Source organism: Cynara cardunculus (assembly GCF_001531365.2).
Source record: "Cynara cardunculus var. scolymus isolate 2C chromosome LG 15, CcrdV1, whole genome shotgun sequence".
NCBI classification, from domain to species: Eukaryota; Viridiplantae; Streptophyta; class Magnoliopsida; order Asterales; family Asteraceae; genus Cynara; species Cynara cardunculus.
This window is the reverse complement of record NC_037542.1, coordinates 12942932-12955554: the sequence shown is the minus strand read 5'-3', so window position 1 is coordinate 12955554 and position 12623 is coordinate 12942932. Positions and strand designations below refer to the sequence as shown.

The 12623-nt window shown below is 33.6% G+C and overlaps 1 protein-coding gene across 4 annotated transcripts; it reads right to left on the bottom strand.

The window, feature by feature from the left end:
- Positions 1-1486: 1486 nt before the first annotated feature.
- Positions 1487-10258, bottom strand: LOC112528411 (tricalbin-3). Of its 4 annotated transcripts, none has more exons than XM_025139435.1 (10): positions 9874-10258; positions 9168-9513; positions 7803-8044; positions 7678-7696; positions 6784-6989; positions 6094-6203; positions 5911-6009; positions 5043-5484; positions 2316-2432; positions 1487-1646 (listed from the first exon to the last, which is right to left on the bottom strand). In XM_025139435.1, exons 1-9 carry the CDS (start codon positions 9989-9991, stop codon positions 2344-2346), a joined length of 1671 nt encoding a protein of 556 aa, XP_024995203.1. In that variant the 5' UTR covers positions 9992-10258; the 3' UTR covers positions 1487-1646; positions 2316-2343. The 4 variants fall into 4 exon arrangements, with proteins under 4 accessions (XP_024995203.1, XP_024995201.1, XP_024995202.1 ...); XM_025139433.1 differs by having other exon boundaries at positions 9168-10069; positions 10158-10258; XM_025139434.1 differs by having other exon boundaries at positions 9168-9797; positions 9874-9898.
- Between the last annotated feature and the right edge of the window lie 2365 nt (positions 10259-12623).

Genomic DNA, 12623 nt, shown 5'->3' with positions numbered 1-12623 from the left:
AAGTATCTTCGATTTCAAGTATATTTGCATGATTTTCGATTTCGTTAGGTAAACCATAAGTTTGAACTGGATGATCACTAAAAAAACAAAGAGGGTTAGAATGGTAATTTGCTTTTATTCAGAAAACAGTTACCAAACAACATTATTTCATTCAGCACTTAACCATTATGACCTTCTTAACCATTATGACCACTTAGTCATTCTGCACCAAACCATTCAGCAACTGCCAAACAGCCCCTTAGTAGTGAAACGATACATGACTCAAGAACATACCCAAATTGTTCAACATATAAAACAAAAGGTCAAATATTTACCATGTCTTCATATTCCTAACCCTAATGCCCAGTTAGTAGTCGTTCTTACCATTGCTCCTGATGTATGCTCAAATTGTCTCGACAACAATTGTATTCAAGATTGCTTAATCAATAAAGGTATATTTTGATCATTAATTCTTTATTCATTGGCGATTCTTTCAAAACCAGATAATATTATGAAGCAATGCTTATAGAATCTATATCTATTCGAGTTGTTCATTTGGTATTGCTTTTGCAAGCAATTCTTTGTATCTATTCAAAATATATCTTATCAAAACACGTGAAATACGCTCTTTGATATTTCCGATAACATCTTGTTCAAATCTTTTATCTTATAAAAAATATGCAGATTTATGATGCTGTCAGCTGAATTTCGCAAAAGTGATAATAATGTTCTTTGTCATTATACAAAAGATGTTGCTGCTTTATGCAAAGTATGAAGAAAGACGTTATGGTCAAAAGCAGATTCGATGTGTTGGATCCAWTAAGACAACGACAAAAGACTTTACTTTTTAAAAGACGATTGATTCAATTTGTCAGCCAGATTCCAATTATTCAACATCAATGCAAGGTGCCGGTTTCAAGCTCAATTTTTTTGGAAGATAACTGGAAGGTGCCAGTCATTCATTTCCAAACTTCAACTATAAAAGACGATCAAAGCTACGTGAAAAAGGCTCTATTCAAATGTTGTCTTAAACAATATGATGGTTCAAGGTTCAAACCAATCTTATATTTTAACCCACCAACGGTCTAACCAGTTATACAACAAGTTCCTCTCATTACAGTTTTAACGGGAATTTACATAACCAATTCATATCACTACAACTATGACCAATTTTAACTTTAGACATTTTGTATGTCTCAACTCTCGAGCAACAAACGTATCGACTTTTCTAAATTTTAACTTCTTACACTAATTTAAATAGGTGATCCCAATAAATGACCCTCTCAAAACACATGCATATGTCATTGGCTTGATTATACTCAGGTTTACCGGGTAAGTCAGTCTGTCAGCAGGTCAAGGGTTCAACCTAACCAATTGTGAAAAGTGTGTACAAGTATCTTATCGTATATAAATATTATATACTTAAAAAAAAAAATTAATTCTCTCATGATTTCATAAACAAATCCTAGTCAACATGTGCCTAAGGGCATAAAGACCATCTCAAAAAGATTTGGAAGTTGCTTTCATTTTGGCAAGACCTCTATACTAAATACCATATGTAAGAACAAAAATAGTGACAAAAAATCACATATAACCAAAATAATCACAGAAATTATTCAATTCCAGCCGCCAAACGAAACATTCTCTCCTTATAAGTTTCGAATTCCCTGCAAAGAACGACGATTGTGCAGTTAGCAATGGGTTCCTGAGTAAGCAAATCACACAGATGCAATCGCTTCCAGTAATGATGGCTTCATACGTGATTATCCGAACATAATGTATGCCTAAAAGCTCTGTTTTACCAAAGGGTCTTTGGCCTAATAGTATCCGGGCTTTTGGTCTCTCAGGAGGTCAAAGGTTTGAACCTCGCCAAAGGTGAAGAGGGATTGCAAGTTCTTTTGTTGCATTTACCATATATAAATATTATATACTTCAGAAAAAAAAAAAAAAACTGTGTTTGACTTTGGTCTAACAGTTTACCTTTAAACTTGGAAAAGTTATGAAAAGTATTTACTCACCGGTAAAGAAAAAGTAAAGAACATGTTAATTTTTATAAAGAAGTATTGTAATAGAAACAATTGGAGATAAAAAACTAAAGATCTAAGTCAAATTTGGGTTCAGAAAGTACAACGTTTGACCCTCGGTAAGTCATGATCTACTACCTGATCATATGGTAGCCTAAAAATCAAATCTCGAAGGAAAAGTAGCTGCTTAGCTATGTGTAATTTGGCCAGGTAAGTGTTTAAACCGTGACCCTCGGGTCAAAGGCTTGCAGCAGGTTGGTCCAAGGCTCGACCCAACCACAGAAGTAGTCAAAAAGATTGAGCGATACTTACTAGAAAAAACGAAGCTTTTTGCATCACATCAGGGATTGAAAATACTCGAGCCACCCACATTGATTGCTATAACTATTGAGATACTTGTGATCACAGCAAGCCAAAACAAGACTGATCCTGCAAACGAGTCCACAGTTCGTCAAGATAAAAAAAACAAATGAAACAAACCTAGTATATCCCACCAGTCTAAAGGGTAAGACTCATACAGACCTCATATCTGTCTCAAGAGACAGAGAGCTGTTTCCAAGAATACCCCTGGCTTGCGAACATAGTTCGTTAAGATAATACAAGTAAAAAAAGCAGTGCACTGTATCCCTGTAACACCCCCAAAGCCCAAAGCAACGGACTGCCCCATTAACTTCGAATCCAACTTAAAACCATGGTGGAAGTTATTGGTAGCCCACTACTTGAGACTTATAAGTAGCTAACAATTATCACCTTTTATCCATGTGGGACGAGTTGTTACAAACTCCCCCACTTAAACTTCTGACATCCTTGTCAGGCCTACCCGGAATCTTCTTCCTTGTCATCGGCAATGTGGGATTTGCCTAAGATGTTACAAACGCCCCTCTCTCGAGGACTCATCATACCCGATGAGGTTTGCCCCACCATCCCGATGGTACAAGGATCGGCTCTGATACCATTTGTGACATATCATGCCAACCGTACCAGATTTCGTCCGCTCTGTCCACACACCTAGACTCACGGTTTTAAAACACGTCTGATAGATGAGATATCTAGTCCTTTATAAGGCAATCTTAGTTCCCTACTCAATGGATGTGGGATCTTACATCCACCCCTTTAAGATCCCAGCGTCCTCGCCGCACACCAGTCCGATTCGCTCTGATACCATTTGTAACAACTCGTCCCACATGGATAGAAGGTGAGAATTGTTAGCTCCTTATAGGGGGTTGTTCGGTTCGTTTTCTATTATGACTTGTATGCAAATAGTTGTCTGTATATTAACAGATAAGTTGTTGTTCAGTTGTTGTGTTGAATAAACAGTCTGAATGTCAGAAATGACCATTTTACCACCAACCTATATTAAACATTATTAAAGCATTTGTTTGATAAAAATGTTGAATATTTGACTTTGAATGGTTAAAAAATATCAATTCAAAGTTTTTATTAAATAAAAACCATTTACCAAGTCCTATCAAACCCACATTAGAACAATTTCATTCTCAAAAATATCAAGCCCTAATATTTTTTCAAACCTAAAATCTTTAAATTAAAGTCAAGTATCAAATCTTTAATTGTTGGTGGGATTTTAGATATTATTGAGGATGAGATTGTTTGTTAAAAGAAGGGTATTTAAGTAAAGAGTTTGGCTGAATGTAGACAAGTGCCCTTCTTAAGCTGTCTAAATAAGCTCCTGATTTCCAGATTAAGCCATAACCGAACAATCATTTATGGCTGAGCGAATGCTATATGGGCTATATAGCCCAATAAGCCACAACCGAACATCCCCTAAGTCTCAAGTAGTGGGCAACCAATAACTTCCACCATGGTTTTAAGTTGGATTCGGAGTTATTGGGCCAGTCCGTTGCTTTGGGCTTTGAGGGTGTTACTAATAGTATCGGAGCTCTAGGTTCTATCTTGTAGAAAACCAAATAGGTTTGACGTGTGAGTATGGGTAGATTAGGAGAGGATATTTGAATTGTGTAGCGGAAGCTTGGTGGTCGAATTATTTTTGTTATCCTAAATGGCTCCCTAGTTGGTATGAGGATCAAGGTTTTATGGATTTGGATTAGCTTATTGGTTGATAAATCTCATGGTCGAAATTGTAATAGCTGATGGGTGATATTTTAAAGCATTTTGTTGAAGTCTTGAGGGATAAAATTTGTGGATGTCTCTTTTAATGTTATAGGCAATCCAATTCAGATTGGTTTGCTAATCTATTAGTCTTAAGTAGAATCTTTGAATGAATTATATAATTGTAATTAGTGACCTCGATTATTTGTAACGAAAGTTGCGATTCAGTATGCTTAGAATGTAGCAGTATTGATGACATAAGTATGCGTTATCTAAGAAAAAAGAAAATTTGATACCTTTGCTTATTTGAATTCCGAGGACGGAATTCTTTTAAGGAGGGTAGATTGTAATATCCCGTAATTTTTATGAAATTAATAAGAAAATGTATTGGTTCAAGTTTGGAACCTTATAAAGCCTGAGGGACTAGATATAGCAATAAGCAAAACATTGAAGATTTATGGATAACCTTCATTGCAATTTCCGGGGGCAAGAATTCCTAATCAAATTAGGATTCTAAATTATCTATACTTACTATATCATAAAGCATTTGATAAAAACTCTTAAAAACCATTTTTAAGAATTTGTAAGTTTTGTTAATGTATCATAAAGCATTTCATATCTTAGAGGATTGTTGATAAGAATTTGTAAGTTTTGTTAATGTCGAGAAGCAAGCATTGGAAGAAAGAAATGTATCGTTTGAGGTAATTGTTATATATGATGGTGTTTTTTATAGGGTTGAATAATACTCTGTGTGCTTTTGTTAGAAGAGTGTTTTAAGTTTGATTGTAACCTCCTTTTCCTTCTCGGAAAGGGGGTCTTACAATCCCACCAGTCGGGGGTAAAATATATGCAGACCCTACCTCTGTCTCAAGAGACAAGAGGTGTTGTTCCCGAGAATACCCCAGGCTAGCGAACACGGTTCGGCAAGATAAAATAAGTAAAAAAACAGTGCACACCCAACTGGACCAATACCTCGGGAAACGCTGTCGGAATTCGGAAGGTCGGGTGCTGCAACAGCACTACGGGATCTCTCTGTTGACTCCGAGTTTGTGACATCAGTGAAAAAATTAGCATTTGCTGTTTCGGAAGCCACAATGCCTTGAAATTCTTCACTGACGAGTAACGCTGCTAAAACATCCATGAACGCTTCTCTGCTGGTTCCACTCGAGAAATCACTTACGCGCTGCCCGTACGTAGCAGCAGCTTCTTCTAAGTCGGACATTTCATCATCTGATGCATCGATATCCGTAGCCACGGCCTCGACCTTTTCGTCCTCTTCATCTTCAACATACGCTTTATATGTCAATCGGAGTAAGATCTCTCCGGCAGATTTCTTTCTGAACAGTCCCCAACCTCCTTGGAGGGCCACAATTTTGTCGGTCGGTACTGTGTCTTTCAAAGATCCCAGATCAACCTAGAAATACAGTAAATATTGTAGTAATGAAATAAGCTTAATGATCACTTTATCATTAAACACCATCTAGTATTATCAAAAAAGAACCGGGTTCAAGGAAAACTGCAAAAAAATGAAAAACTAAGGAACACCCTAATAACCATTCATCATTACAGTATGCATATTTGTATAACATGCACACGTGCATGAAAACCTGGAAACATTTTTAATTCCTTGTATGCACATGTGCATACCGTACAGATGAACCGTTATTAGGGTGTTCCTTAGTTTCAATTCTTTTGGGGGGTTTCCCTGAACCTCACTCTATTATCAAATGAACTCATTAAAAGTTCAAAGTTTTAACTGCATACAAGAAGCTTTGAATTTATGCCAAAATAAATGGATAAATAAACACTTTCAAACAATTGCATAAGTAAAAGAGGTTACCTCTCCTGTGCCAACAATCGTCTCTGCAAATCCAAGAGAATCCTTTACTTGAATCGACAATCTCTGTTTTCTAGGATTTGTAACTAGCATGTAAAAATCCTGCCATAAAATAAAGATGCATTTATATCACTTCTGAATTTTGAATTGTCTAAAAAGATGCAGACAAACATTCCAAAATCTCACCTGATTCCAAATTGGCTCACCAGGGGGTCCAATGACAGTTGTTTGACTGTTCTTTTTGCTACGTATTACTTGATCTCCCAACCTTAGTACAACGTACGGATCCGTTTTTCCTGATAATGAAAAGGACGCAAAATTGTAAATTTAGCAAATGTTATAATTCATACAATCTTGTGGTTTTGCATTATGAAATGGGAAGATAAAGATTCAAAGAACCAACATTGCCTTCCGAGTGTCAAATAAGTTAACTTTTTTAATTCGAAATTGTCGTTAATTCGCAATTGACAATAATTCATGTAGAAAAATTGATGGTAATGTTCAAATACATAAAGAGCAGGTTGGAAACTATACAATCCCTGCAAATTTCATTGGCAGTAGGTCAAATTGTGCTTTAGACATGGACTTTGGATCTGGAGATCACTCAAAATGCATGTTCTAAAGCACCATTTGGCCGGCTGCATACCATTTTTTTGCAAAAGCAACGGCTATGTTTCTTTCGCATAAAAAGATACCGGAAGAACCACTCGTAGTGCATGTCTTAAAGCACAATTTGGATTAATGCTAAGCAAATTTTGTTCAAGTTGATTATGTTCCGGTCTCATTAAAATATTGGAATAACATCATTTTGGAGATTAAAAGAAAAACTAAAACAACTATGTAAAATATGAATTTGAAGTAACTTAGAAGAGAGACCATAAAAGGGATAAGAGAGCTTCCGAGCATCGACAAGAGTGACTGATAGTTCGCCAACAAAATCTTTGTTTCCTTCTTGCATTTCTCCTGTCTTGAAATCATTTCGGACCGGGCCAACAGATTTTCCCTTTTGAAAGTCTAGTACAATCTTCTTGGGACGAACAAATAACCGTGGCAAATCCTCCGTCAGAAGTTTTGTCAAAAACCTAAAAGTTCATGCAATATCAAATTATTTGTTGACAGATATCAAAAAACCAAGTTTATGAATGAGAATTCATCCACGGATATTGAAAGAAAGACAGGGAATAAAGTCATAATGGGTTCAAAAACTGAAATGTTAGATAAATCATAAATGTGATATATGAATACAGGTATAAATGGAACACATCAACTAGAACCTAACTGGTCTGTGGGCAATATATCTTACGTGGCTCATAGAAAACCAGATAACGCCAACTAGGCAGGAGGGGGAGGAGACACAAAAATACAGATGGTTTAAGGGCAGTATGGGAAATTTTCACAGGAGAGTGGTAAACATCGAATATAGTTCTCCTTTTATCCCGTAAAAACTGCAACACTATCCTTTCTAGGATATCCCGTGTAAATTGCAGCATTTCCTTTTTTAGAAAGACTCCAAATAAAACTTACCTATTGTTCCTTATTGTTTTTGTAAGCTAATTTATTGATTTGGATCCACAAAGTTCCCCTGATTTTCGTTATTAATTTAGTTGTATTTTGACAATCAGTCGATCATGTTGCAATTTTCATGGGATGGAGGGAGTACTTGTAAAATTTTCAAGCAATAGCTAAGGTACAATTATGATAGAAACAGAAGGAACAAAAATTTCAAAGTCCACGAGAAATCATGAGTGTCAAGAGAATAATATCACTTACATGGAAAGCACGGGAATGGCTGGTGTAGCATCAGTACATGCATGAAGGAACAAGTTAATATTCTATAGATTCCATTCAGAATACTAAAAAAAAAAGTAAATAAAGAGCGTAAAGAAACAGCATACCCATTAGATTAAACAATCGAAATGGCGACAATTCAAATTTTATTTTTGGAAGTGAGACAAAAGCCCATGATACAGCTCCCACCCACGGCTCTGATGGAATCAGCCGCAGTTTAACCCACAGTTCTCCATCAATGTCAAAATCACGAACTCCCACAGGCACCTTGATTGGAATGATGCCAAATTTTAGCGATAGCATTAAAAGCATACGGGCACCACCAGTGTAACGGAGTCCTATTTGGTATCTTGACAATTACATCAAAAAAGCTCGGGTATCAGAAGTCGGTCAAATGGAGTTCAACTTATTCTTCAGATAAAGGTAAGAAGTAGATTATTCATAAAACCAAATTGACACACGAGATAACTTCATTTCTAAGATACTTAAAAATAAAAAGTGTAGTGTAACTTTGGTATAAAGATAGTACATAATATATATATACTATTTAAAATCACCTTGTGCATACCCTGCAGGACCCCGAAAGAACTTCACCCACACAGCACCCCATGTGAGAGTACAAGAACGGACAGCCACATAGTGTTTCATAGGGAAAACATTTATTAATAAAATAATTAAATAAAATGAAACCACGGTCATATCACATGTGACATATAAGTGTTTATTTTTCATATTTGACCTATCCAAAAAACCTCACGGAATTAACGAACATATAAGAAGCAAAGCCAAAATTTGTAACCACCTCTAGACTGTTATGAGGTGCACTACAAATCAAAACGAAAGAACAACTTATGTTTTTTCATCTATAATTATAGACCTTCGGATGCACACCCTAGTCATGATTATCACTAAGAAATTGGCCACAAATGGAAGAAGTGCAATTTGTATGGCGACACAAATTGAGCTGGATTGCTCTTTGTTCTCTGGTCTCATGGTCTATGTGATTGGTTAAAAGTGGATTAAACTTTCAAGGGGGAAATGTCTTGATATCTGAATTAGAAGAATTTTCTTAATGTGCAGCCAAAGTTCAAAATCATACATTTTATCCCTTGTGGATGACAGTTTTATATCAATTTGAAATCCCAAAGAACCCAAAAAATGACAAATAGACCCCTCAAATCTGAAACAAATGAGCAGCAAATTACATCTAGATCGCTAAACTTTGTTTTTTGTTATTTACTTTCGTGGATAATTGCCTTGTGTTCATTTTTTATTCCAATATGTGATCAATCAAATTTTGTTAAGTTGGCCTTGATCTTTATTATATAAATTTTAATTATGGGAATATGCGGTGAACTATATTCTAACGTCTATAACATTCTCGAGAAGAAATCCAACTTTTGATGCAAAAACAGACGGAAACAAGCAACATTAACTCGGGAAAGAAAAACCATCACGACCGGGAAACTTACTGTAAATCATTGACGCGGCGAGAAGTTCTGCGTTCAACATTCCTAACAGATAATGGCTCGTTACCCAATGAGAACTGTTTTATTTCAACTCTCTCCACATAATCAGGTTTCTGTAGGTTATCAATGACCGGCTGAAGCAACCCAATTACCCAATTCTCGAGCCCACCTCTATAAACCTTCCACAACTTCCCCAACACCATGTTCACCCACTCCACAGACTCTTTTCTCTGCAAATCCTTCTCAAGAAACAAAGAAAAGCTCGTAGGAACCTGTGGCCATATCCCCGGTGTCCCTTCATCCCTTGATTTGTTCTTTTTCCTTGATGTCCAAACCTTATCAAACACAACTCCAACAAAGAAAAAGAATACAAATAATCCAACAATATTCCGATTAATAGGTGGTGAAGGGATAGGGTGTATAACTCCAAGTTGAGTCCTGAGCTTATCTACAATGGGGTCTTCTCTGAAGTTGGTAAAGTTATTGGAAGACCCCATTGGAATGGAACTTTCAGACAATGAATCATCACCACCTTCAACCAATTCATTCGAAATTTGCTTGACAACATAGTTTTTAGCACCCCTTTTGGTGGAATTCACAAACTCTAAGTTAAATTTATGTATCCTTCCATCACTGGGAACCACGCGAACCCAAATTAGAGAAAATTTTCTTCTCTTAGAAACCCTATTCCTACTAATTAAGCTATTACCTGTTTTTGAACTACATGAACCCGATTGAGTTCTTCTCTTACATGGGCAAATTGGAGGTGATGGGGCCCATAAAATCTGTGAGAATTCAGAGCTTGTTGACGATGATTGAGAAATCATTTATATGTGCCTGATACTTGACACATATGGAAACTGAAACCAAGCGAAATGAGATAGATACGCATACGTTCAAGAACCCTAATCAAACAAAAAACCCAGTTGATTTCCTTGATCGAATTACAAGAATTTGATACGGGAATTGCAGAAAGTTCAGGGAAAACATAACCTGGATAGCTTGGGGAGCAAACAAATGGGGTTGAAGTTACGAATAGCAACAACTTCCATCAAATTTGAGCTCAGGAATGTTGCACGAAGAGTATTTTGAGAGACCAAAAGAGATTGGTCCACTGGGGAATTCAAATAAGTTGACGAGGAAGCATCATCACGAATTGAGATTCAGGAGGATCATGTTCACAAATCACAAAACTCAACCCACATAATAAAATATTCATTTTTATTATTTTCTCCATTTATTTTTATATAAAAATAAATATTGGTTACATAATTTTTACAAAATAACAATTGTATCTACAACACCATTATAATTAACTATGGAATCATTTATATGCCCAAACATGGACAAGTGGAATAATTCTATTATATTTTTATTAAGTCATGTAATTTATCTGTCTTTGGTTGTACGAATAACACATTAAATATATTAATTTAAAAATAAGTCGTCTTTAAAATACATATAAATTTGACAACTCAACTTAACTTTATTCAATTCAGGGTTCGATAAATGTCTGAATTTAAGATGCTTTTATCTGTCTTTGAGTTTTAAAAGTATGAATTGAACTTTATATTAAGACTATATTTGACAAATTGGCTGATAACTGATAAATTAATTGTTGGTTGATAAACTAATTGATTAACAAATCACGTTTGACAAAGATTATCTGATAAGCTAGATGAAAGATATAAAATAACCGAAAAAAACATCTTAAAAAAATTAGCCAATTACAAATTTTTATAATATAATTAAAACAAATTCCTAATAAAATAGTATGTTAATTGATACAAAAAAGATATTAAAGAAAATTTAAATAATATATGTTAATTAAAAGAATTTTAAATTGATTATATATATATATATATATAATTTTTGGATTTGTTAAGACAAATTCTAGAAAAAATCTACATTAACTTATGATTTTAAATAACCATTACATATAATATGAATAAAAATAAAATTAGTCAACCTCACATGTCATAATTAATATATATTTTTTCAAAAAACATAATTAAATATTTTATTAGAATCATTTACTACAATTTTATTATCTATGATACAAAATAAGTAGTGTTTTTATTTTTATGTAACTTATATGAACATTTTTATAACTGTAACATTTGAATTTTGATAACTATATATATTGATTGATATTCTAAAAAATAATAATATAAAGATAATTTATATGATTAATAATTATTATATATACTATATTATAAAACATTTGACAGAATCTTTAAAAAACCATTTTTTATGCATAAATTATTGTTTATTGATGTATATTACTTAAAATTCAATATTACAAATAAATTGTGTATAAGTACAACTTATTAAAGCTTCATGTTTTAATTCGTGTAACCAACTGCAGATAAACATAGTCAAATACAAGATAAATATTTCATTTTAAATATATCAAATCTAAAATATAATTAGGATAATCATTGAGTTCTAACAAAATATTAATCATTATTCTTATAAAAATTATATTATTAAACATAAAATAAATTACATCGTTATTACATCTAAAATTAAATTATAATAAAAAAATTGAATTAAATAAATTACATAAAAAATAAAAAGTTTTAAATAATTAATTTCATATTGATATTGATATATTTATTTTTTATTTTTTATGATATTCTTCAAATTTATATTTTATTCAAAATAAAAACATCATCCCTCTTTCAAAACCACATAAACCGTATTATAACATATACAAAGACATAATAAAACGAAACATTCAAATTGAGATATATATATATATATATATATATATCTCGTTGCATTGCGCGAGTACCGTTCTAATAAATAACTAATATTAATGTATAATTAAAACTAGTTATAACTGAATTTAATATTTATTCATATTAGTAATAATAGTAATGAATAACAATTGTAACATTCCATTTTTAATATGTCCATATTATTTGCTAAGTATGTTTAATTGTCATGTTAAGAGGATATTATGTGAGAAGATGTGGAGCATGTTAAATGTCAAAGTGGAAATATTTTACTTAGTGTTCTAGTAGTGTTCATATAAGAGAACTTGTGATTTAGTGGGAATTTGGGTTTGAAATTTTAGAGTTTTACTTATTAGAAGTATATGAGAGGATCTATAAAATTTCATGTCAAATAGATACATAAAACTGGTTTTTTTGGGAGATTTTTTCTGAAACATTTTTATTGGAGGTTATAGATTATCTCTTTATGAACGTGTAGGTGAAAATCTCATCGAAAACGGAGATCCGAGCGAAAAGTTATGAATATTTGAAGTGTTGATAGTCAAAATGGATACCCAACCGGGTCCACTCGACCCATATCGGGATTTAGCATAAAAAACTCAAAATTTGGTCCCATTTTATGTCATTATGAGTCCAATTCTTATACACACATTACAGGTGCGATTTACACATACATTGGCTTAATTCAAGCTCAAATCAAAGAAGGATTACAAGATAT

Coding starts and splice junctions, on each gene's coding strand:
- LOC112528411 (XM_025139432.1), bottom strand. CDS start 9,991: ATGATTTCTCAATCATCGTCAACAAGCTCTGAATTCTCACAGATTTTA. Junction 6,204..6,783: donor GCTCTCTTATCCCTTTTATG/GTCTCTCTTCTA, acceptor TTTCATTATCAG/GAAAAACGGATCCGTACGTT. Junction 5,485..5,910: donor CGATTGTTGGCACAGGAGAG/GTAACCTCTTTT, acceptor CTGTATTTCTAG/GTTGATCTGGGATCTTTGAA.